Genomic DNA, 27,869 nt, shown 5'->3' with positions numbered 1-27,869 from the left:
AATAAAGTGATGAGGCATCCGTACCGTGTGGTGACCACTATTTATGTGGGGTGCCCTCTTTTGAAAGAAAATTAAAGTAGACAGTTAGGATGTGATAATAAGACTAGGAGCAAGTTTAGACATTCAACAGTCCGCCATACAAACTGGTACTACGCGTTGTACCATGTCATGTGGCAGTGGATATCGTGGCGCGAGACGGGTACCAGCGCGAAAGCAGAAAACGACGGACGCGTGCCTGGAAAATCTCAAATCAATTTACAGTAAACTGGTATTAAATAACCGTCTGAATGATGGAAACTTCAGAAGACAGATCTGCTCGCATTAAACAATTCAAGGAAGAACTGGAGGAGCTCGATCTAACCAACTGTCCTTGCGCCACAAAACTCATAAATGAAGGTAATAACAATTTCAGTTGTTGCCCACTTTCCGGACAATTTATAACATGCAGAAACAATGGGAACGTTTGTTGGCAGTGTAGGCCTATATTTAGCCGGCGCCGGCTAAATTTAAATGAATGCTATTTTGCTAGATAAGCACTGAACTGTTCAGAACATGCTAAGTCCCAATAAATGTGACGGTAATACTGGACTACGGCTGTATTAACCGTCACAAATCCACATGTGGTATTTGGACGGAGAGTCCGTTGCTATGCTAAGGGAGCCGAAAATCCATTCGAAATCGCAATTATTTTGTCACTTTATACTCACACAATGCCATCTACAACTGCTTAACATCAACAAAACGTTAAATTCAGCACCTTCAGAGGTCTAGTAATCTTGTAATTTTGAGTTGAATTCGGACGACTTTTACAGCCATTGTTCACGAAAGCGTCGTGTTGCATGACGTCATGGGTTGTGATAAATCGCGCCCTCACTAGCTTGCATCAAATTTTGACAACGTGCATTTGTACGGCTGTTGCCTGTCATTCAGTTTTGGTCAAAAGTGCATGTATGCGGGCGCACTTTTGACCAAAACTGAATGACAGGCAACAGCCGTACAAATGTGTTGACGCTGGGTTGATGACCGTTGAAGTTTGTTGACGCCAGTTGACGCTTGTTGACACATTTTAGTAGGACCGTCATGAGTTGATAAAGGTGTGGGGGCACAATTGCAGAATACCCCGCCACTCGATCTATGCACCTCGTAGCTGGCTACGGAGTCACGGTTCATTGCCCTCAAACCTTCTCAGCGCTACTGTGTGTAATAGGCCTACACACGTCATGCTCCACTGCACTCCCACTCCGTATCCGCGTAGCCGGCAACAGGGGAGTTGGTCTTTTGGGACTTTTTTTTAGCAACTCCCATTCATTTTGTGTTGCTTCCTTCTCAAGTGATTCCAACCTCGTAGCCAGAGATTTTAGGGGTGTATTTCCAAGTGGCGGGGTATTCTGTAATTATTCTGTAATTTAGCCAGCTAAATGTACACTTCCAAACATTGCCTGGTTTGCTTGTTGTCCAGACCCAATAAGCATTGTGAATATCGAAAAGGTTTGGGTGTCAGTCGTGTCTGTCCGGTCATGCTATTTAGCGTCAACAAAGTGCCAACCAGCGTCAACAACACAGCGTCAACAAGCTCAAAATGCACGTTTTTAGCTTTAAAAAAGATATGATATTCAACAAACTGCATATGTCATATTATTAGGCCTATGTAAGAAATTTGGAGAATTCACAATCCCACATAGGCCTACACGACATAAAAAAACCCCAAATTTTTTATGGCAAATTGGACATAATTAACCTTAACTCCCTAGGCATTTTGGCTTGGATGCTACCTCAATCCTGCAACATCCTCCAACTCCCTCCATGTAAAAATAGCATACAGCCTCAATCCTCCAAAATCATCCATTGTTTCTTGAATGTGGTCCTTGGAGGGGTGACCAGTGCCTCAATCCTGCAAAATCTTCCATCAAACACTGTCAATATGTTGAGGCAGAGCCAGTGACATCCTGCAGCAGTGCGTAGGAATTCAAGTGTAATATAGGCCTAAACTTATGCACGGCTGCGCATCAACAACACAAGGTCCGGACTAAGACCTTGACACAGTGCATCCTCCGAAATAGGCCACACACTTTTGCCATATAACCTCAATCCTGCAAAATCCTCCATTTTGCAAAGAGTATTTTGGATGATTTGGGAAGTTTAAGGTTAATTGTGATCATGAGTTGGATCCGAACAGATATCATGTCCAGTGTTCTCCAACATGTAGAACAAACCTGGCGCCCCGCCATGCTTTCTGCGGCGCCCGCCATGTTTAAGAAGTCCCCGCCAAGCTTTAAAATCCTGCCGCCAGGTTTAATTTTTTTGACTCTACAGTGTACATCTACAACTAAAATAATTGATTTCAGTTGTTTTTCCACACATTAACAGTGTATTTCGATGTCATCCCAGCCCGATCGGGGTTGTCTTAAAATCTCGCTGAATCAATCACACGCACGGCCGGCCGTGCAAACACCAGCGATTCCCCATGCACCGTACGACTATTACCTACGCGCGATGTACACACACTGCACTGAATCCCCAGTTCCGGAGTGTGCCGATACTTCAAGTAGCGACAACCCCGCCGCAAAAATATATATCTGTATTAGTACACACACACACCAGCAGGAGTACGTACGGCAGATCTTACGTGCAGCCAACCGACTTTCTTTTTCTCAGTGCTTGCACGCGCGGTACACAATATAATACGCATTGATGTTTTTGTACGAAGGCAAACGAGCTCGAGGCCAAAACACGCGTGCACATGGTGTTCCGATCATGCCGATTGTCAAAAGTTATAAATGGCGATCGTGTATGGGCCCGGTTCCCCATGGAGGAATAAGAATGTGTTCTTATTCCTCCATGGGTTCCCTAAGAGAACAAAATCCACTTTTAATTTATTTGACTTACCAAACTAGTTGGCGACATTTAAGAACATACAGGTAGGTCATAAATAGAGGGAAATTTGGGGGGAAAATGACGATGACAACGACAAAACGCAACATGAAAATAAAGATGACGATCGCACGGCACCGACACCACCCATAAAATCGCGTTAAAAAAAACGTAATTTGTATCCCATTTTGTTTTTCAAAATTACAAAAAGGTGTCATTTGATCTGAGAGAAGTCTGCTTTAGGTTGAAAAGGAAATTTTTGAATGCTAAAAAAATCGGGGGAACTGGCCTGGAGAATCGCCTCAGATTGCACCACAGAGCATCTAGAATCCAAAATTTTCCCGGGGCCCTTAAGCGGGCCCCGGACCCCACGCTGTAAGGGCTCCGCACTCGCAGGAGTCCCCGCCGACCCCAGCGCCAACCTTTAATTTTCAAAGTTGGAGAACACTGCATGTCAAAATCTACTAAAATTCACTTTGAAATGTCAGGAGATGAAATCATGCATAATTCTTTTCTTCAGATTTAAAGGTAAAAAGTTCATATTGATTGTGTCTTACATTGGTCATTGTTTGAACAAAGTGCCAAAATTGCAAGATTATAGAATTCATCAAAATGTTTTCTGTTGCAGAAATAAAGCGGCTGGAGTCGGGTACCATCAAACCACCCAAATACGTGGATATTATCACAGATAAGCCACTGAAGTTAGAAGTCAGGGTACTCATCCCCGTCAATGAACATCCAAAGGTTGGTAAATGTAAAGAATGGTTCATACTAGCCTGAAAGCAAACTAAAATGTGAAATTATGTGATGTCATGCCAATTTTTCGCACAGCAAATTTTTCATGATGTCAAATCGCTTCGTATTCGCGTTATGTTTGAACTGGCAATAATTCATGATTTTATGACTTTTCTTATGGGCAATTTATAAGTGGTTACTAGTTTGCTGGGCTGTTATAGAAATGAAAAGTCTAGGCGTACGTTATTTGGTCATAGTATTTGAGATAGTCGGGTGCAATTGTGGATAATCCCAGCCTCATAAATTTCTCATTAACCTTGCCAGATGCAACACAGTACAGTATAAATTCATTAGTGAATAACTCATTCGATGGGTAAAAGAGAAAGAGTCAACCAAAATGTTTTGAATGACTCATTTCAAATGTTGTTTCTCAATCTTAGTTCAACTTTGTCGGGAAGTTACTCGGCCCGAGGGGGAATTCGTTGAAAAGAATGCAAGAAATGACGGGGACGCGGATGTCCATCTTAGGACGAGGATCTCTGAGGGACAAGAAAAAGGTAGGATATCACAGGAGTAGGCTATGTTTGCAGCAAACTGCTGCTGAGTCGATTAGGTTTGTATCTAAATAAACAAGCTGAAATGTGATTGACGATTAAAGGAAATATACAACATTAACAAACATCAAAAATAAAACTACCAAAATATTATGAAATACCTTACTTGACTGTAAGTGAATAATAGTCTCAAGCATCCTGTTAAATCGTGGCACCTGCTGTGCTGTCATTTTCAAGAAAAGTGGAATTTTTGTATCAGTTTTCAACGATGGTCGACCCATTATGGTTGGGAAAAAAAGTGTTTTTAAATAGTGCCCCCAAGTTACCAAATTTAGTTGGTCCACATTTTGTTTGCAATCAGTTACACATCCGTGAACGGGTGCAAGCGAGCTAGTCTGGTTCCCTGACCTGACAATTCCCCGACGTTTATAAATTGCTACGTTTCGTCTGAAGTAAGGGAACCAGACTACAAGAACAACATTTTTTCCCTAGATATTTCCAGCATCTAGGAACACAAAACTTTAAACAGGTTGCTCTAGCAATATTTGCTACAACATGCTAGACCCCCAAATTCATCCACTTCTGAAAATTACAGCAAAAGCAAATGTTGTATTTTACTAATAACAAAAGTGAAATTGGATTTTACATTTACAGTATTCACTAATGGTAAATGAAAACCTCATGCAAAATGAGTCTAGCTTCGTATTATGAAACTGGCTTATTGAAAGGCCGTGCAATGTAAAGTGTTTAATGCAATCCTTGAAAATGCACCTTTGTGTCCTATTTAACCTTAGTTACAATTTTCATTTTGCCATTTCAAGGGTAGTTTGGTGCCTTTTTTTGATTTATGCTAATGTAAATTTCTATATTCATGAGCAAAACTGTGATGTCATTCCAGGCAGATATCTCAATGTTACAGCTATTTCAGCAGAAAAAGTTGTTAGAATTTGGGATGTTTTGCTGTTGTAAATTTTCTTTTTTTTGTTGAGTTGTCGTTGTGTTAGTACATGGAAATAAGCAAAACTTTCTCACAAATTTTTTCAATGAACAAATTTTGGGTTCACAATTTGAACAGAAAACCCCTAAACTGAACATTGTCTTCCTGAAATGACCTCCCAGCATCAGCCCCTCAGTTGTCCAGAAAAGCATGGACAATTTTAAATGTTTAACCCTAACTCCCTAGCATAATTTACTAGGAACCATACCCATCTTGGCAAATTCCAACACCATATGGGAAACTGCACTCACATATTTCTGTCTTTGATTCTGGAGGTGTGCCAACCCAATGTAAAAGACTGTCAGTTTAGGGGTACTGTACCCATCCTGACAGATTCCAACAAAACATGCCGTTGGATTTTGATGGGTTGGGGGAGGTTGGGGTTAAAGAAGTGCACTTTTCAATAAACTTAACCAAAAAAGGGATGTCAGATAGTTTTCATACATTTAAGAAGAGTAGATAGTTGCACAAAAAGTGTTCCTTACGTTAGGTTCACATAATCCTGATATTTTTAGGCCGAATCGCCGCGAATAGCAATTCTTGAGTAACTCGGTGAATGGTTCTTGGCTGCCTTGGAATGATTTTGTTGGTTCGGTGAAAGATCGTGAAGCGCCCCGACAATTTTGTACATGTTCAAAATTGTCGTGGTGATTTGGAAACCAATTTCAATACTTGGTTTATTCTTGTTGTATTCGTAACTAATTCTGGATATTCTTACAGCATTCTGGATATTCTTACAGCATTTTTAAAAGTTTCGTAGAGTTATTTTTGGTGTTATTAGTTCAGAATCATACCGAATCATTAGGAATATATCAAGAAATGTAACAATATTATAGGCATAACTTACGAATATACTAAATCGGCATACATGTAACTCTGGGTCATTCTGGATAATTCTTGAGTTATTCATATGATATTCTTGACTAAATTGCTACAATTCGGTTTTATTCTGCACTAAATCGCAATCTTTCGGCTTGGTTCGGTCTGATTCGGCTTCCAATTCGTACTTAGTTCTTGATTATTTTTGCTTCATTCTTGAGTTATTCTTACAAATAGCAAATCGGGGCTAATTTCTTCCGATCCCATCAAGAATTTTTATTCGGGATAGATCGTGGTATTCGTGGCAATAATTCGGGGATGTGTGATATTTCAGGAAGATGAACTTCGTGAAGAAGGTGCCGAGAAGAACGCTCATTTGAACGACGACCTCCATGTCTTGATTGAGGTCTTCGCTCCCGCCGCTGATGCATACAACAGGATGGCCTATGGAATATCTGAAGTCAGAAAATATCTCATCCCAGTAAGTTTTTCATCGTTTTACAGGGTGGTCCAAAAATGTTTGCACTGTTTCAGATGCAGATTGCTTGGAATTGTGGAGACATGTTATAATTGTTTCAAGCTATTCCTATACTACAGCATGTTCGTGGTATATAGTGAAAACGGCGCTGAAAATAAAGCCTAAATTAAGAAATGGCAATGGTTTAAAGAAAGACGGTCAAAAACCAGTTTGTCAACACGCAAGTCTATGAGATATGGTCAACATGATAGCACTGCATGCACTAAGAACTGCAGTAATTGTAATTAGGTTTACATGACTGCCATAGTTGTTTTTCTGTAAATGGCCGCTATTTCTTAACTTGAGCTTTATTTTCAATGCCTCTTTCACCATATACCACCAAGATCTTGTAGTAAACGAATGTCTTACAACAATTTTAACATGTCTCTTCAATTTTGAGAAATCTGCCTCTGAAAAAGTGTAAACCTTTTTTTTTTGACAACCATGTATTCAGTAACAAGAAAAGTGTCTTGCAGTGGAATATGGAAGAAAGTGGAAACTTCCAGAAATCCTTGCATTAGAATGGAACATCTTGCAATAGCCAGCAATGATGTACATAGTTGGCATTTAACTCTTATAAAAATTTTTTTTCTGATTTCTTGTATTGTAAATGTCCAAAAACCAATGTAATGAAATTTTGTGGGATCATGCTTATAAATAATTATGCAAAGTTAGTTCATTTATGAATTAAGTAAGCATTTTTCTATACACAGTCAATGAAAACAGGAACGATTCTTTTCCCATTCGCATTGAAATTTGCTTATTTGTGACATCACTACGATTGATTTTTATGAAATTTGCATCAAAATGTCCGGTACATATCAGTGTACAAGCTCAAAGGCTCAGCATGGGATAAATCGCTGGGCGATATTAGAATAAAAGGAAGGGGGGGGGGTGTCCTCCCCAGGCACTTTGAAGGTTAAATCCATATATGTTTCAATATTTAAACATTTGTAACGCACTAAAACGCTTTGTGTACTTTGTGTTCTCCAGGACCCTAATGATGAAATCCGGCAGAGCCAGCTGCGTGAGTTGGCCCTCATCAGTGGCTCCTACACAGAAGTCCCTCCAGGCCCTGGGCGTGGCTTTGCTAACGTGGGGGGCGGTGGCTCAAGGGGCGGTATTTCACCTCCTAGCCCTATGGGACGAGGCGGAGGTGGAGCAGGCGGAGGTGGAGCAGGCGGTGGTGGGGGTGGACCACCCAATATGCCAAGCAGGTTCCCTGCTCCTCAGCATCAACCCCCACAAGGACCTGGGAGGTCGTTCCCCGGACCCCCTGGTGGTGCTGGCACTTCGCCAAGTCCGTCAGTCAGAGGCGGACCTGGAGGAGGCCGAGGCGGCTACCAAGGAGGGTTTGGTAGGCAGCAACAACCGCCGCCTTCCGGGTTTAATTCTGGTAGAATGGGGCCACCGCCAGCAGCACAACAAGAGGTGAGATATTCATCAATCATTTATTCCCGACCCTGACAGGTGCAACACAGTGCATGCGCTCAGTGATATGGTTCACAGGTCACTCGGGATAATCGAACGCTCATTGAAGGAGCATAAGCGCGCACGGAGACGGGCGCACAACGCTCGCTTGTTAATTACAAGCAGGATGGGCATCCGCGTAACATCGCGTATCATCACATCTCATCATGTCGGCGATTTTATTTCAAATGACCTTTGACATGTACTACTTCATCGAGATAGCGAAGTGGCTTATTGTGAAGGGGGTGCTTTTTTTGTACAGAGGCATCCATCACAAAGACACTGTTTGAATAGCCCACATTAACCCTTACTCTCTGAGGGTAGTTTACTGCATGTCAGTTGGTTATGCCAATGCCCTCCAGCTGCAGTTATTTGGCAGATAACAAGTCTTAACAGTGAAGGCTCCAATTGGCAGGAGTTGGAGGCCCTGGAGGGTGCCTGATACTGACCAGCTGGGGGCACTCACTTTGTTATCAGAGGACTCTCATTGTTCTCTGTGGCATGTATTGGAGTGCCTGTCCAGTTACCCTTGAAATGACATGGCAGATATTGGAGGGCCATGCAAAAAACATAGGAGATTTTCTTGAGGCACATATTGGCATGCATTGGAGGGTCTAGTAGGGTAAGGGTTAATGCTTTTGTTTGACATATTTGTTACAGTATAATGAAGGCTACAGCCCTAGAGGAAGCGATGGTTACAGCAGTTCTGGAGGGTAAGTTGAAATGTCTGATCTTTATCGGTTGCTGGGTTATTTCTTGTCCTTTTTAATTTTTTTAAGTGTCGAGTACTTCTTTAACCCTCCTACGCAAACATACATTCTGTGCAAAGTTGTCCTTTCAGTCGAAAAATCAATCAAGTGACTGTTTTCAACAGTTAAGCGCTCCCAGCCCACATAAAGCAGGATTGACTGGCTGTGACTGTTTATGTAAGTTGATACAACAATGCTTTGACTGTAGGTGATTGATAAGCCAGCTGTGCCCAGCACTTCTCTGCTTTTGTCTGTTGACTGAATTTGACTAGTCACAGTGCTTGCTTGAAATATGATCGGACTGTTGGTGACTAGCCTGTGTAAAAGGCATGACATGGAAGAGGATTGAGTTTGTTGACTCTGTGACTGTTCAGAGCAGAAGGGTTAATATTATACTTCAGTATTTGTCTGAATTGACTTCTCTGTATTTAATCTCACTGCCCTCCAATATCTGCCACAGTACCAAGTCTTACGTTCAGAGCTCACTGGCAAACCAAAGTAAGCAAGTCTGTATGAGCTCCCCAGGCCTTCCTCATGCCTCAAAATCAGGGCTATAGACCATTATCATGTTGCAGCCATCTTGATTTTTTCCCATTCAAATCAACGTAACCAAAGCGAGGCTGGAAGGAAAAATAGTCCGGTTCCTTTCTGCACAAAACACATTATCATTTAGTACTGTTATTGGATACAGGGAACATGACTGAAATGTTGGCAGCATGATAAAGGTCTATTGCTGACCGGCAGATAAGCCCGCTAATGCACTCCAGAGTTCAATTGGTTGACAATCTAAAGCTCCCTACAATACACTTCAGCTGGAGTTGAGATGAAGACATTTCATTCTCGGGCAGTGGCCAAATAGTTTGAAAGCCTTATATTCACTCTTACAGCAATGTATTTGTTTGTAGTCATGATTCATGGTAAATGGGAAATTTCAACAAAAAGTCCTGATTTCAGTTCAATTTTGAGGTCTTGCTTGTTTTTATTTTATATCAGTTCTGCAGGATATCAAGGTATGGGATCAGATAACAACTTTGGCCCGTCTGGATATGGTAAGAAGAAATAATTGTTGGTTTCCTTATGTTTGTGAATGATATTCTAATTCATTTTGGCGTTCTGTGGCTGCTTAAAATCTTCAGAAATAACACTGATTGCAAAAAAAGTTACTTGATAATAAATTGAGCAAGCAAAGGTATTTTGTGCGATTTGATTTGTGATTCTATATACAACCTGGAACAATGATGTTTTTACGCTAAATATAAATCATAAGATTGCAAAGCAGCATGAGAAGCAAAACACAATCAAAATGACATCTGTGTTTTCCAGCTAAATTAAAATATAAAAGCCTGTCTAATTCATCTCCCTAAAGGCTGGTTCGTACTCGGCGCGAACGCAAAGTTTGTGATGTCAGGACAAGTTTTCACGCTGCAAATTCACAAGAGTTGAACACATTTCAACACCGGTGAATTCCGCAGCAAATGCTTCGTGACGTCAAATTCGCATCGCATTCACATGAAGTATGAGCCGGCCTTTACTTGACTAATTGAACATTTCAAATGCTTAAGTTTTGACATTTATCAGGCCGCAGTATCATTATTTCATATGCATCATGTTCTCGCGCCGGTATTATTTTGACAAGAACGGAACGAGGCACGGGATTACTTTTCACTCGACCTCTAACCTGGCGGGTTGAAGCCATCATCTTCAGGCAGCACACTCATATTCCCAGCCTCGCTCGCTGCGAGCGGGTCGCTGACAGATACTTCCGGCCTCGCTCCCTGCGCGTTTATCCGTCATCGGTTCCAAATACCGCAAAACCTTTGCGTGTATACACGTCATCCAGCGCGAACTGGTTAACTTGTGCTTTATTCCTTGGTGTATTTGAATTGCATGGTTTGATTTCGCATTAATTTCTCATACCCATTTTGATGCCTTTTTTCATTTGTTCTTCATTTGCTACCCTCTCTACTAACAGGTGGGGGCGCTAACAACGGACAGAGTTGGGGCGATTCAGGGGCGCGCATGAAGGCACCGTCACCTTTTGCTCCACATAAAGGCACGCAACGTACTCATCCATACCGGTATTAATTTGATCTTATCCCCGCTGGCTCGCACTCCGTGAAATTCATGTCCAAATTCCCACCAATCCCCCCCCCCCAAAAAAATCAGAACTCTTCAGACAGTTTCACAAATGTCGTCAAAGACTGTCTTCCATATTATTTTGTCACTTGCACCACACAAAGTGAGGTATTGCGGATAGCTACCTCCCCCAGAGATCCTACGCTTTGAAGTGAAACAAGGGCTGTTCATTTTCGAATAATTTAGTATTCAATTATTCGAAACTGCGTTTTGAATATTCAAATATTCAAAACTCGCTGTTCAAGTTTGCACACGCCAGCTCTGCATGCTGACGCCACGCCCCGTCAAATGTTGCACGCAAAATGCACCGGGTAAAATTTGCATGGAGTGATTGATGTTATGGGGCACTGGAAATTATTTTATAATTGTCAAGGGCTTTAGCCTGCTAAAAGGATGAGAACAATGAAACGCCGTCGACAAAAAAGTTGCTGTCGCCGTCGACAAATAGTGCTGTCGGACAATAAAGGCTCTCAACTTTATGATTAAATGTGACCTGTTCTGTCAAAAGCAGACGCTTCTGGGCAGAGGTTGAAATTGAGATAGGGCCAAAAAACGCTGTGGGGGTGATTTTTATCGATTTTCAAATGCTTGCATATTTGTAATCCTGAACATGCCTGAAATATATTATGAAAGTTTTAAACTCTAATTTGAACTCTACATATCCTATTTTTGATGATTTTGATAAGGTATATATTCAGTTAAAGAAATAACTGTTTTGTGACATTCGTGGCTATTTTCTCCGTTTTCTACTTATCGACACAATGAACTGCAAAATCGCATAACTCTGCCCAGAAATGAACGGTTTCAAAAATTAATCCACCTATTAAAAGGAAAAAGAACATATGTTAACAATATGTAAAAATATCATTTTCGACCTTATGCCCAGAAAAGTCTGATTTTGACAGAACAGGTCACAAACTACCATCACAGTCGTGTACGTGCATAGCTGTGTGCTTTCGAATATTCTAACCGGTAAAAAGCTATTTGAATATTCAGTTGATGATCAAATATTCGGATATTCGGGACAGTCCTAAGTGTAGCAGAAGTATGGTCTTCATTACCTTGTGGTGCATCTGACAAATGTTTTACCATTTTGGATCAGTCCTTACATTGAAAATGCTTGAAACTTCAACGCCTCTCAGATTTTGTGATAATATACGAGGTGGTTTACAGGGTGAAAAAATGTTTGATGATAACTGCGAGCCAGGCACAACTTAAACTTGCACGCTTACCAAGTTAGCATGCAAGTTTGTTGATCTTTCTTTTCATCTATTTCTCGTGTCATTTTGGGTTAGTTTTTGTCTTAACTTGTTTTTGGAAATATCTGTTGAAGATTTCCACTTATGTTCTGTCTTGTGTTGGTGCTTGAAGGTGTTCAATAAAAATGTGTTATTTTTTTAAAGATAATCCCCATCTTTTTTGTTTGGTCTCTGAAATCAAACAAACCATAAAGATTTGGCTTAATTTCTTCAAAATTGAAAGAAGCTAGTTTGCCATTTTGATGTAAAAATAAGAAGGTAATAGTTTTAGATGTTTTCTGTACTGCCTGTTTTTTTAAAACATTTCTTTAAAAATTGTATGAGAAAGACACAATCTTCAGTTCTAAATAATAGTTCATTTCAATACATGAAGTAAATTTACTTTAATGCAAACAACTTTGTGTCTGTCGTATGATAATTGTTTAGTGGCAATGTAAATAGCTTTTCTGTAGAGATGCTGTAATCCTTTTTTTTGTTGGCATTAAAAGGTTTTTTTTAACAAATCCACGGTAATACTCTTTGACATAAACAGGCTCATAATCTTAATAAACGGTTTTCTTTTTACATGTTCAACCTTAAATTCTAGAAGCAAGGTATTCAGTAATTGTTTTTGCTTAAGACATTTAAACTAAGATTATAAGATATGATCTCTCCAAGTTGTATCTGGTAGTCTCAAAATAAGGTTTAAACATTAATTGATTCATGATATTTGCCTTTTCCAAACTCACTTAAACTAAACGTTTTTACATAAATTTCTTAGTTCCCCAATTTAGGTTGAAGGAAATGAATGTATGATGACAAACTTCACACTTGTATTTCTTTGTTTAATTATAAAGTTCTCATTTGTTAAAAAGGGACCTTTTGTTTAAAGGGAATATACATCATTTGCTTTTGCTGTGATTTTCAGAAATGGATGGAATTGGGGGGTTGGAAATATATAGCAAATATAGTTACACTGACTTTTTGAGGTTTTGGGTTCGAAAATGCAATAAAAACCAAGAAAAACAATCATTTTCCTGTAGTCTGGTTCCCTGACTCCATATAAGAAGAAACAGCAGTTTACATACATTGGGGAATTGTAAGGTCAGGGAACCAGTCTAGCTGGCTCGTACCCGTTCATAGGTTTGTAATCGATTGCAAACAAGTGCGATGGTCAATTGGGGCCAGTATTTGAAAAAAAGCCAGTTGTTTCCAACGCTGATCGGCCGATCAGCGTTGGAAATTGATACAAAAATACCACTTTTCTTGAAAATGACAGTATACCAGGTGCCATGATTTTACAGGGTGCTTTACACTGTCATTCACTAACAGTCCAGCAAGGTATTTCAAAATGATTTGGTAGTTTTATTTTTTGATGTTTGCAAATGTTGTATTTTCCCTTTAATGCAACTAACTATTCATCCATACTTCATTTATGTTTAAAAAATCTGTAAGTTTTAATGTTTATTGCCATAAATTGATTTTTTTATGAACTGAGGTCAGTTAACACTATGAATGCTGATAATAGAAGTACATGTAGTTGGCATATAATGTAGTGATAAAATACATCTTAAGAATAAAATTAATCTTACATGTTACTGATAAAAAGCCAGTAAACCTGCTTGTTAACCATTTACAGTTAATAATATTAGAAAAGTACATCTTTTGGCACTATTAATTTTGAATAACCATGTAAATGTTACTTTGACTTTTGTTGGTGAAATAATGCTTGTATTAAGCTAAAAATGTAACCGTGTTTTATCAAAGAATCCCTTGCTAAACAATAAAAACCACTTAAAATTAAGTCGATGGAGAAGTTTGCTTATCTTTTAGTCTGATTCAGTTACATTTAGGGCTGTTTTTTTAATCGGAATAAATAAACATCTGATCAATAAACAACAACAAAAAGAAGAAAAAAAGGATTTTAAGTATTTGATTTTCTTTTCTTCAGCAATGGAGAATTTATATTTAATTTCTTTATAATTGTTTTATTGCTATAAAGAGTAACAGTGATATTATTATAAAGTAAAACCCAAGAATTGTTCATGAAATTTGTTATTTCGCGGCTAAAACTTGGGAGTGCATGGGCATTACTACTCAGTAGTATGACCCTATCATAAAGTTATTTTAAATTAAACTGACTACTGCAGGTCGTTAAAAATCGAATTGAATAAGATTACAACGAATTGAATTAGATTAAATTTTGAATGAGATTAAAATGAATTGAATTAGATTAAAGTGAATCAGATTAAATCAAATCATTTAACACTGACACTGAAGGTAAGACCTTTCTATTAATCTAAAAAATTGAATTGAATTAGAATAAATTGAATTATTTATGTAAGTTTTATAAGCCATTTTAAAGGGAATATACATCATTTGCTTTTGCTGTAATTTTCAGAAATGGATGGAATTGGGGGTTGGAAATATATAGCAAATATAGTTACACTGACCTTTTTGAGGTTTTGGGTTCGAAAACGCTATAAAAACCAAGAAAAAACAATCATTTTCCTGTAGTCTGGTTCCCTGACTCCATATAAGAAGAAACAGAGCAGTTTACATACATTGGGGAATTGTAAGGTCAGGGAACCAGTCTAGCTGGCTCGTACCCGTTCATAGGTTTGTAATCGATTGCAAACAAGTGCGATGGTCAATTGTGGCCAGTATTTGAAAAAAAGCCAGTTTTTTCCAACGCTGATCGGCCGATCAGCGTTGGAAATTGATACAAAAATACCACTTTTCTTGAAAATGACAGTATACCAGGTGCCATGATTTTACAGGATGCTTTACACTGTCATTCACTAACAGTCCAGCAAGGTATTTCAAAATGATTTGGTAGTTTTATTTTTTGATGTTTGCAAATGTTGTATTTTCCCTTTAATATAATTTCCTCACATACTTATTTCATGTAACAGATATCTACATACCATCTTCATGAAAAATTGGTTTCCTTAAAAGGACGGTAATTCTGGGTTATTCCAATTAAAATCAACATGAACACTAATAAGAACTCTTAAAAGTTGCCCTTGTGCAATTTAATTTTAACTTTTTTCTGAATAAATTTTCAATTTGTGTTAAATTTCAATCAGAAAACTACTTTTTAAATTTTTGTTCAGGGTGTGAATTTCCTGTGAATAAAATGTCAATAACTTTTGGATTGCAAGAAAAATGACAAATTTGTAACAAAAATGTTGGGTTTTTTTTGGGGGGGGGGTGGGGATGTAACTAAAAAGTAGTATGGGGAGGGCAGGTTTAACCCTTTGATGGCTAATTCGTAAAGTCAATTAAGGCATTTATGCTGATGCTTGAAATTCTAAATTTTTCCATAACGAAGCCCTGGATGAAGGGATCTAGGCGTTTGGAAATCCATGAGAAAATTTATTCAAATAGGACAATCCTTACTCCCAAGGAGGTGTGAAAAAAAATTCATTGAAATTGGAGGATTCAGGACTGTTTGGGTTAAATTAACTTCAACAAGAAGAATCTCATTCTTATTAGCTAAAACTTTTATCTCCCGTTACAGATGACAGTCACAGCACGTCTGACTTACTAAGCGACTCCTCACTTGAAACGAGATGGATGTTAATCTATGCGTCTTCAAAGCAAGGTCATCTTGCATTTGTCACTCCAAGAGACCTCTCAACGAAAGAGAGAGATGTCTGGGAGTTGTTCTTTAAGAGCAGACTTCCGTAAAAGCAGCTGAATTCGAGAGAAAAAAATTGTGCAGGTGAAACCTTACAGTCCCTCATGGTATCTCATTGGTCTTTATTTTTTTTTTATACACGTCTGTTTTATGTCCAAAACCATTTAATGGTGTTTATAATTTTCTTTTTTTATAAGGGATTGAATATTCAGAGATCAGATTTGTTGGGGCGCATACCTATGTTCCCCAATACCTATGTTCCCCAATACTGATGTTCCCCAAACCTAACCCTAACCTAACCCTAATCCTAAGGATTTCGGGGAACATCGGTATTGGGAAACATAGGTATTGGGGAACATCGGGTAGACCCCGACTTGTTGAGAATGTAGCAAGTGAAATGCAGAAGCAGTGGTGTGTCCAACATGGGTGATTGGAAATCTTAGTGAAAAAGGTTCATCTAGGGTGATAAAACTTGCCAGGAACAGGGTTTAAAAGCAAGGAAAGGGATTTTAGTTTCTAAAGAGAATTACTGGGTGTCGTGTTTAAATTGGAAAACAAATTCTCAAGGTGCATTACATTACTTGGTTTTCATCAAAATTTTAAAGAATTCTTGAAGTTTCATTTGCAGGCATAATTACAAGTGTTAAATCACAATGATAATCAAACTAATCTATGTTATCACTGAATCAAATAATGTATTTGTTAATCCAGCAGGTTACCTATAATAATCTAAATATATTACTCAGATATTTCTATTAATACTACTAATACAAATAGTAATATTTCATTCATAAATGCCTTAGACAGTTAACCCTCTATTGATCTAGACCCCGTCACACGGGTGGATTTAAACTGTTGATAAAAACCCCTGCGTTCTGAGCCACATAGTAGTAGTACACGCCGTGTGCTGCCAATCCCCATATAAGTAGCCTTGTTCAATGTGGTCTCTCGGCTTTTTGTCGAAGGGAGATAATCGGGCCCTGCACCCACAATCAACGCGGCTACGTGCGTGTACCACCGACCCTTGTCCATACGAACGGTTCGGTACTAACACAACCAGCAAGCACACACACGTGAGTACGGACTGTACATGTACGCATGGTGTAATAAGGCAGTAAATGTAGGCCTACTGTGTTCTGCGTGTGGGTGTACGTACGTACGTGTGGGGGATATACGCGCCGCGTGGCCTGTCGAACGACCGCCTTGTTGGGTCTGCAACTTCCGGGTTTAATGTCTTTCTTTACCTTTTCGTCCAGTTTTGGAAAAAAATGGGCGGGCTTCAGGATATGCGGGTATGCCGTGATGATTATGTAGGTTCGTCTTGGACCAATCACATGAAACAACCTTCCCAATAGTATGATTAATTCATTTTTAAGCTGACCAATTGTAAGCTTCACAAGAATCATGTGACGTCGCGCGGCATGCATAATGCATTAGTCATCATGGCGTCTTCCATGTCTTTTTAGCGAGAGCGAAATGTTCGTCACTTTCGAATCAATGTCAAATTGTTGAAAGTTTTTCGGCTCGTGTAATGAATCCATTTGAGTGGGCAACGATCGTCTAATGACAGCATTACCTGCAGAATTCGTTGGAGCCTTCAATACTGCTTCGGACAGATTGGGACTGAACGACTTTCACCCACAGCAACGGGCCGCCATTGCAGCGTTTCTTCGCGGATGCGACGTGTTTGTTAGCCTATCGCGGGCTGACCAATGAGAATTCAGTATACGCGGGGGGTGGTACCTCATTACCGTAATAGGTTTTGCTGGGTCAACTCAAAACCATCAAGGCGTTGGGTTACGCGGACTAGCTCATGCATGCACTGTGTGTGCATGGCTGTTGTACGAGTACAGTACATGTACGTGTGTGTACGTGCATACGTGCACGCATAGCCTCGCTGTATGGTACAAGTTACTTTCTCACTAGCAGCGTACGGGCATCGATATATGTGCACGCAATTATGCCATGCCAAGTTGATTAGGGATTTTCTTATCGGCGATTTTTTTTTTATCGGCGAATCGATAAGCCCAACGCCTTGGTCAAGGCTACATATAAGGAGTTTTTTAGCACTATGCGTGTGAGGCACATACCATAACATGGCCAGAGGGGTGTTTCACAAAACATGAAGTAAAATTGTAGAATAAAATTGTTAGAAAATTGTGATTTTTGGATTATTTGACAGAAAGGTATTTAGAAATGGGATTAAATAAGTCCTTGGCCGGTATTAAACAAGTTCATTTACCGGCCAGGAGCCTGGATGAAGATTATGGCCCAACCCAAACATAATCGGCGACCAGGCCCCTAGCCTGTTTTAAACTTACTTGCTTGAATACCGGCCAAGCACATAGTTATTCCCTAATTAAATCCTACGTTAGGAGTCAAAGGGAACATATTAGACCTAAGACCTAATGACATAATGGCTTTGTTTACATGCGCTTTCATATGGGAGCGAAGTCGGGACGCCAGACGAATCAGGGACCGTCTACCACATAGAAAAGTGCACATGTAAACAAAGTGTGACGTCATTAGGTCTCGGGCCTATTCAGTGGATTGTTTTCAGCTTTTATTTGGACAAGAAATAATGGACTGCTTCAAAATAAATACAGTCTTTTGGAGGGAGTTTATTTGAGGTCATTCAAAATGATACCTGAAATAAATGACGCCATTTATGGGGGAGTAGCACTCCATACGGTGAAAAAAAAAAAAATCCTGAAGATTCTTAAACGCTGATTTGGCTAAAGTGTTTGAGGAATAAATATCGGTATCATTGGGAAAAAATTCTGACATTTTATCTGAAAATTAATGACCAATACGGGGGGAGTCAAAAAAATGAAACCCAAATGTCGGGACCATTAATAGTGAAGTTCTGCATGTAGCACTTTCAATATCTAGGATATGAAAGCCCAATTCATAAGCTTTTGTTTAGTACAAGAATCATTCAAATCACTCATGTACTTTTCAAGTTGCGGAGTTTTAAACACAGCCGTCATTTTAAGGTTCTGTCCACGGATCACAAAAAAGTTCAGTGTTCTCTCAGCAACACAAAAACAAATCACATAAGGATGTGTGTGAATTGTTTTCGTTTTGCTGAAAGAACACACACCGTTTTTGTGATCCGTGGACAGAAGTTAAAAACAGTGGTTGCGTTTAAAACTCCGTAACTTGAAAAGTATTTGAATGATTCTTGTACTAAAAGAAAGCTTATGAATTTGGCTTTCATATCCTAGATTTTGAAAGTGCTACATGCAGAACTTCACTAAATCAATTGTCCCGACATTTGGGTTTCGTTTTTTTTACTCACCCTGTATTGGCTTGTTTTCAAAATCAACATTTGGTGATGTGATTCCTCTTTTAAGATACGATAACATATAAAATAAAGGATTGTTCTTGGTGTTAATATCTAATTGTTACAACATGTAATCCTAAATAATAGACACATATAACCAATGAATTACATTGTAAAAGCGTTTTAATGTTCCATGTTTAACATGATAACATGATTAACCGTTTGTAGTAAATCTAATAATCAGATCAGTTCCGGAGTACACTCTGCAAAACCTTTAAGACATTGAGGATTTTTTTTTTTCAAATAGAAGGGGACAAAGCATGTGGTGTAATTAAGAGAGTGGTACACAATCTTCAAAACGGGTCAATTAGCCTTCGAACATGTAGAATGTATGATATCAGAAAAAGTAATCGCAAAATAAGAGTTGCAACGTGATTCCGTACTAATTTGGTGCCTATGGGTTTGTCAAATGTGTGGAAAAAGGTGAAGTTTAGCTAGTCTAATTCACAAGTGACAGTCAGTCAGTCAGTGAGATAGGGCAAAGCAGACTGTAGCCAGTGCGGTATCTCGATGAAGTAGTCCAGGTCACAGGTCATTCGGTATAAAATCGCTGACGTGATGTTATGCGATGTTATCACGCGTATGCCAATTCTGCTAGTAATTAAAACACAAGCGTCGTGCCCGTGTCACCTATGCGTTCATCAAGGGTGGATCCAGGGGGCCCCCCCCCCCCAAAAAAAAACGAACCTTATTTTTTTCTAAGTGACCTCAGGCTCGCAATAAAGGCAGGCACTGTGTACACCACCATCTTTTCCTCAAAAAGATTTGGTTAAAGTGGTCAGAAATTGCCTCAGATCGCCTCACAGAGCATCTAGTATCCCCCCCCCCCAAAAAAAATTGCGGCCCTTAAGCGGGCCCTGAACCCCAGGCCGTCAGTTTTGGGACCCACCTTTTGGGGAACCAACATTTTTTTGGGCCCCCCCCCCCAAAAAAAAAATTGTGTTCTTGATCCGCCCTTGGCATTCATGCGCCTTCAATGAGCGTTCGGTTATCCAGAATGACCCGTAACCCATATCATTGAAATACAGAACTGGCGTATTGCAAACTTAAACCAGTGTAAGTATCTGAAAGAAGGATCTTATTCAGACTTGGACGAAATACTTCGTTCTTGGCCTTTTTTCACACTAACCAATCGCTTAAAGTGAGTAGGGACATGTGTATGCCTACCCATGAAAACCTTAGAATGAGTTAGAGTAACACTGAAATTCTTAAATTGATTGTCATGGCAACTGCACGCAACTCTAATATTAATTTTAAATGTTTATTATTAACCAATATCCTCATAAAATAATGATGTATACGCTGCGTTACCTCTAAGTGGTTTTTCTATTAATCAGTTGAACATGCTTTCTGTTACATGTATAATCTTTTCACATGTATAGATAAAATATTCTCTGGAATTTAGTATATTTGTAAACGTTTTATTCTCAGGAACATCAGCCTGTGTTCACAGAATAAAAAAAAAACTCATGCTTTCTAGTGGTCGGGGCATTTTTTCAGCAATTTTATCAACTCTCACGATGTATGTATAGACGGCGCCTGTACTTTCTTAATTTATATTCATGTATCTTATTCATGTAGAATTGTAGATTCTTATATTGCTCACGGAATTATGAAATATATTTTGTACTCTTATAAAGAATGATTCATTTGTGTGCCTGGCTATCTTCTTTCCTATTTTGAAAAGAAATCAATGTTCCATTGATTTTATCCAATGTATGTAAAAACTGCAAGGGTTTAACCTTGCATTTTTATCTTATGACAACTTGGCTGAGTCCAAGTCAGTTGGATTGTCTTTAAGAAATATAAGCATGTACAAGGTCACTATATGACCAGTCATGGAATACTGCAATCATTATCTGGGCTGGTGCTACGGTCTGCTACTTGGCCCTTCTTGATAGAATCCAACAGCGGATTATTAATTTTGTAAGGACTGGACCTTGCATCATCCCTAGTACCGCTGGGCGAGTAACTCGATTACTCGAGTACTTGCAAGTAGTTTATGCTACTCGTTGTTTTCATCTACTTGAGTAATCCGTCCTGGCGCGAGTAGAAGCAGGCACTCAAGAGTAGTAATTTAGAGTTGAGGGTTCACAGCTTAATACGTCCCCTGCAAACAGGGAATCACTCCCTCCACCTCTCTCTCCCTAGGATTCCATTTGTCAAAAAAAAAAAAAAAAAAAATTGAAGTAAATATTTAACCCAAAACGTTGCACAGTATATCTCAGTGCTGAAGAATGTGGTGCAACTTACACGCTATTTGCTTGTGTTTAATCCCGTCATACTAACATATGTAATTTTTCTGCTTTTACTAGAATTTGGTTAACTACTTAATTCGGTTAACTACTCATGAGTATTCATAAGATGGAATTTTTGCGTCGGGGGTGATGTAAATCAAATTAGGTTTTGCCCTTCACCGACGTTTAAACACTGTATACTCCGTGTGTTACCTCCCGAGTGAAAGTTGGAAGAAATCACTAGGTTGGAACTCGAACCCACGACCTCCTGCTTTCTAGTGCAGACGTCTTACCACTCGACCACCGAGCTAAGGGGATCGGTTGGCTGGTTTGAATCTGATGTACATAGCAGCGGATACTGCATTAACTATTCATAATTGTTTCCAACTTTCACTCGGGAGGTAACACACTGAGTACACAGTGTATATACGTCGGTGAAGGGCAAAACCTAAATTTGATAAACTCATGAGTAGTTGACCGACAATAGCCGCATACCTGCTGCAAGCAGCTCTCGAGATCTCACTCATAGACAACGGCCATACACATTCCACGCAAAGCGCAGCACAAATTTGTTGCGAGTCCGCAGCATTCCGAAATCATATCGAGCTCGTTTTCTCTATACATGTACATTGTATCCCGCACCTTGAATGGCCCTCTGGTCTTGTGATTCAGTAAAAAGGAATAATTTTGAAGATTTTGGACAATACCATAAGTATTTTCTTTCAAACTGTGATTTGAGATTGTGCAAATCATGTCATTTTATGCCATGGAATGTAATAGTCCCCAATTTCAAAAGAAAATAAGTTAACACACGGATAATGTACAATAAAATATGACAAAGCACACACAAAAAGGTTAATTTGAAAAGGTCAAGTAATTTTAATGTATTCCACAAATTCCAAATTAAGCCAATACAATACTCAATACAAAATTGCAAAATATATTACAAAAAGAAATGTTAGAATAAGTGGTGAAAAACATTTAATAATGTACATTTATGAACTTGTTACACATTAAATTAGTATGCACACATTTGTTGTCTTGGATGATGAAAAGACAAAACCAATGCCACTGCATGTATGTTAAATTTGTGGGATCAATGAATCCCTTCAAAATGTTACTAAGCTGCTTAAAAAAGGATTACACAATGTTTGTTTTCCTTAAACTTCAATGTGTTTGAGAGACAATCCTAGCTTTCTGCCTGTTCTCATCCATATACTGTTGCAGTGTCTAGATGTAGAACATAAGGATAGTTCCCACGTGCTCTATCTTGTTGGAATTCCTTGCCTGGTGCTTGTTTCCCTCCAACCTTATGCTCTGTCCTGTTTCAAGAGGAATGTTAATTCCTACCTTCAGTTAATTTTGCCGAGTACCTACTCTCCTTTTTATTTCTCTTATAGCCCTGTACCTTGAGTGACTTTTAGCATAGTTCAGGGCAAATATGCATTTAAAAAATGCCCAGTGTTCAAGGAAACTGTCCTTACAATGAGTTTACCTGAAACATACTTGAGCCATTAAGGGAAATTTGGTAAAATTTGCAGAGAAAATACAATAAGGAGCTTTGTAATGTACGTATGTCAGTTACGGCCTCAAATTTAAGATGTATGCAAATGTAATGTATGTTACTGTCATTCAAAACAGTTTCGACTGAAAAAGGCTGCCTGTATGTCTGAGAAGCAACTCATGTTCTCTTTTTTTTTTTGAGGATAAAAAATTTCAACCATACTTTCCCATACATCCATTTGTTACAGAAAAAGTAAACAAATAATAAATTTGGTCAATCTTACAAACATAATCATGAATGTCACATTGTAGTTAGAACTGATAATACAAGATTTGTAAATAATATCCACTGACTTGTCATAACATGTAAGTAATGTCAAACAATAATTTTTACACCAACAAGACAACATTAAAGCCTTTTTGGAGGCAGTGCATTACATACTTGCAAATTACATTTTTCACCTTAAACAAAGACATTGTACGCCCTGCAAAATTCACATTCGAAAAATTGCAAAAAAGACAAACATTATCTTACAAGCACCTTGAGTTTTCTGTTCGTAATCCACAGAACTTCAACACATAAAGGAACACGTAACTTACTTCATCAACAATAGACAGTTTGCACTGCAGCCATGTTTGAGGTGTGTGCTTTTGTTCAACAGGGGTACGCAGGGGTAGACCTGTTGTGCATTCATTGTTAATGAATTAACATATCAAAACGCACCTCCAAAATGGATGCTATATGGGTCATTCCACCGGGTTGGGGAACAATGTGTGACATATGACCATATTAAGAAAAGCATGAATGCCTTGCTAGCAGTTACTCTACATAATATTTGTTGTTGGGTGTTTCACGACTGCAGAAAGTTTGAAATGATTTCAATGTATTTTGCCAAAAATATGAGTAAAAAATGTCATTTTGGATGTAACATTGACACCGTGTCAGTGTTACGTCCAAATGTGACATTTGTACCTTTTTTTTAAATTTCTGCGAAACATCACCCAAATTCACTTTGCGTACTTCTTACTTAACATGCAACACAATAAGAAAAGCTTTTGTTATGGTAGTCAGGTATCAAATGGAGCAGAAATGATAGCTTGGTTGTGTGGACGTAACATTGACACGGTGTAAAACCCAATGTCACACTTCCATTGAGTGATTTTTACACCGTTACATCCACACTTGAGGTATTGTTTCTGCTATATTTGAACCCTGACTATACCAAAACAAAAGCTTTTCTTGGTGCTTAGGTGTCCAGTTGTAAATATGCAATGTCAGTTTTGGTAATATTTTACATTCGTGTAAAAAATGGCAAAAAAGAATATTTGGATGTAACATTGTAACGGTGTCAATGTTACATCCGAATTAATACATTTTTGCTCATATTTTTGTCAAAGTACTTTCAAATGATTTCAAACTTTCTCAAGTATAGAAACACCTTAAGACAAATATTATGTTGAGCAATTGTTTAGAACGCATTGATACTTTTAATAATATAACCAAATATATAAATGTAACATGCACTGCTTCCCGACCCGGTGGAATGACCCATATGCAATCAGTGTAAAGAGGGATTTACAGTGGTTACCCTGGATGGCTTACAAAAAAAAAAATCAAATTTCCCTTCCTTTTGATGAACTTTGATGCAATTTTGACTAAATTTAAATACTCATGAAAATATTACCACACTTTTCAGGTTATACACTAAATTGTCTTCCCTTCCAAAGACTACGGACAGATGACCAACATCGGTTAGTTAACTTCTGTATAACATTTTCAATTCCTTGTTAAAGAAACCCACCCCACCCTAAGGAAGTAAAATTAACAAGATTCTTTTGTTTTCATCAATATATTATTATTTTTCCAAGATAGAACCTCTTCGGTTCTCATAAATTACTAATATATTAACTCCCAATTATGTGCAAGTTAAAAACTTTTACCAAACAAACTTTGCCATACTGGTACTGGCCAGTCGCAGCAAGAATCCTTGCCAATATGTACTTTTAGCAAATTATCTGGGAACTAACAGTTAAAAGTGAACTCCAAACAAATCAAAGTCGTAATCCAGCGAGTCACAAGTCATCACAAGTCATCACAAGTCCTCCAATCTCTATTCACAAACTATTCAAATTCACCGTGACAAAAGCATTCCTTTGTCATTGTATGTACGTTTCCTATTAATTATGACCTGACTCCTGAAGTGACTTGTAAGTTGGCTTGTGATCGACTCGATTTCAACTCTGAAACAAATATCTTTCTCGTTTAACTTTTACATAACCATGCTCCACGAAATTTCCAGAACACAAAATATTTGAGGCATGCTTGCCAATGATCGGAGTAAAGTTTCACTTTACATAAAATACTTGCCCAACAACTGAAATAAAATTATTTGGTAACTTTGAACACTGCCGTTGGCTTGAGGGGGATGGTTAAACCTTGCGCTTTCCCAAGTTGCACTCTGTCTGTAATTACAGGTTTCAATTTAACGATATAGTCCATCATTTGTAATTTGTGCATTTTGTTCATTTGAAGCAACGGAAGTGCTCAAAATCTAAAGAAGGGTACTGAACAACTAACCTGATGAAGTTTCAGCTCAGCTTCAGCTGTATATTCCGAGAAAAACGGCATTCTAAGATCTCAATTTCAAATAAAAAGTTGCTGAATCATGTTTTGAATTGGGCCTGAATTCAGCGTGCGAGACACATTCTCACTGAGCCGATTGCAGCTACGCGATGTCGCGCACTGATTCGACGAATTATAGCAACCGCGCACGCGTGTGCGTCGTGTCAACACTTGCGCGCGCTTCGCTGAATAAAAAAAAACCGAACTACTAACGGAAATTTCTTACAGTGCGTCTTAAGACGCACCGTTGGAAAGGCCTTCTTTCGTTGATTACTTCAAAATGACAGCTTGCCAGAATGAATAATTTCACAGGGAGTTTAGTCCCCTTACTATCTTTCAACCAAGAATGTTTTTCAACAATAAGTACGCCAGTTACTTTTCGGATAGCTGCAAATGATGGACTATAGCTTTAAAGTTGCCTGAATGTGGCGAGTCTTGATTTAATTGTACTACATTGTATAACATTGTATTACATTGTATTACATTGTACAACATTGTATTTACTCCTCCTTGAATCCATAAAACCATAGAGTGTTGGGGCAGGGGAGGGGGGGGGTAACTTTGCGCTACCCAAAGTTGCACTCTGTCTGTAATTGCAGGTTTCATTTTCAAGTTGCCTGAATGTGGTGAGTCTTGAGTTATCAAGTAATGATCCATTAAAAAGAAATATTATATCACACACTATATACACAATTGAACCCTTTAGCACTTGTATTACATTGTATTACATTGTATTACATTGTACTACATTGTATTACATTGTACTTCATTGTATTACATTGTATTACATTGTACTTCATTGTATTACATTGTACTACATTGTATTACATTGTATTACATTGTACTTCATTGTATTACATTGTATTACATTGTACTACATTGTATTACATTGTATAACATTGTATTTACTCCTCCATAAAACCATAGAGTGCTGGGGCAGTTTGGGACAGTACCAGGAGTAACAGGCAGGGCGGTTTGGGGCGATTCAAGGGCTAAAGGGTTCAAATTCAACTGCAGCATGAGCTCATTGCAAGACTTTATGAGCAATTCATCGGTTTTCAATGATGCCTTTCTACGGCAACATCACATTTTCACAAACGAATGAATTCAATATTCATTACTCTTCGACACCAGTCAGGATTAGATCCATATTAATACTTTCCAAAAAACACGTAAAATCAGCTGGGGAATGTGTCTTCCAAAGGCCTTGCAATATTTGATTTTCAATCTTTTTACGACAGTGTATTCATACTAAATCAACAAAAAGTTTAAAATGGAACCTGATTTTATCATAATATAAATTTGTCGAATCCTTCAAATGCATGTAATTCTTGCTCAAACACATTAGTCACGTTAGAAATTAGGGGAAAAAAATCCAAGTTAAGATAATTTTAACATAACCCTCATTTCCCACCCGTGAACTTCTTATTACCCTGAAGGTTTGAAAAGTGTCAAAATATTTCCAGGTAAAACATTTTAATGGAAGTTTAAACTTTTCAGAATCTACACGAGGAACTTATTTGCCCGTATTTCTCTACTGCACAGAAAAGTAATTAGGCCAACTGAGTGACCGAGGAAATATGCAGTCAATATTTTTTTCAAAAACTAATTAGTACTTGAGAATGATTGTTTTTACCACTGATAACCTGATTTGCCACACATTACAAAACCTATGAGGTCAGATTAAGAGGTTTGGCATCTTTTTCTGTATGTCTGTTGCATATAGAAACTGTTAATTATGGTAATTATTTTGTAAAGTAGATAGTATATAATACATTGCCAAATATTTACCCTCCTGCTGTCTGAACAGTCACAGACAGTCAAAAAATCAATCCTCTTTTCCTGCCATGCCATTCACACAGGCCAGTCACCAACAGTCAGATCATTTTTCAAGCAAGCACTGTGACTAGTCAACTTCAGTCAACAGACAAAAGCAGCTGTCTTATCAATCACCTACAGTACTAGTCAAAGCATAGCTGTATCAAGTTACATAAACAGTCACAGGCAGTCAATCCTGCTTTATTTAGGCTGGGAGCTCTTAACTGTTAAAAACAGTCACTTGATTGATTTTGACTGAAAGGACAACTCTGCACAGAATGTATGTTTGTATAGGAGGGTTAATGACTTGAACTGTAGGCAACCACAGGCCGTTCCGCACTATCGCCTCAACTACACGTGTTCAATTCAAAACGGGTCCACCGTAAGCAGAACGGGTCTCAATGAACACGGGTAGGCAAGGCATACCGTTACCGTATTTGGTTTTGTGCGCCTATGCAACACCAGTTTGAAATGAGTACATAAGATAAGCCTAAGGCTGCTCATACCCAGTGCGAAAGTGAACGCGAACACAAATGAATTTTATGTCATACCAAGTTTCCGCGCTGTGAATTCACAAAAGTTAAACATATTTTAACTCCGTCGAATTTCGCAG

The 27,869-nt window shown here is 38.6% G+C and overlaps 1 protein-coding gene across 1 annotated transcript; it reads left to right on the top strand.

Annotated features, from left to right (window-relative positions):
- The first annotated feature begins 272 nt into the window (after positions 1-272).
- LOC119728519 (KH domain-containing, RNA-binding, signal transduction-associated protein 2-like) lies at positions 273-16,161 on the top strand. Its single transcript, XM_038200791.1, has 9 exons — positions 273-396; positions 3,500-3,615; positions 4,047-4,163; positions 6,311-6,457; positions 7,487-7,924; positions 8,624-8,676; positions 9,706-9,761; positions 10,685-10,765; positions 15,610-16,161. The coding sequence occupies exons 1-9, from the start codon at positions 288-290 to the stop codon at positions 15,777-15,779; spliced, it is 1,287 nt and encodes a 428-aa protein (XP_038056719.1). The 5' UTR covers positions 273-287; the 3' UTR covers positions 15,780-16,161.
- Positions 16,162-27,869: the final 11,708 nt, after the last annotated feature.

Source organism: Patiria miniata, unplaced genomic scaffold, assembly GCF_015706575.1.
Source record: "Patiria miniata isolate m_02_andy unplaced genomic scaffold, ASM1570657v1 HiC_scaffold_20, whole genome shotgun sequence".
NCBI classification, from domain to species: domain Eukaryota; kingdom Metazoa; phylum Echinodermata; class Asteroidea; order Valvatida; family Asterinidae; genus Patiria; species Patiria miniata.
The sequence above is the reverse complement of the archived record's forward strand: the minus strand, read 5'-3'. Positions and strand labels throughout refer to the sequence as shown.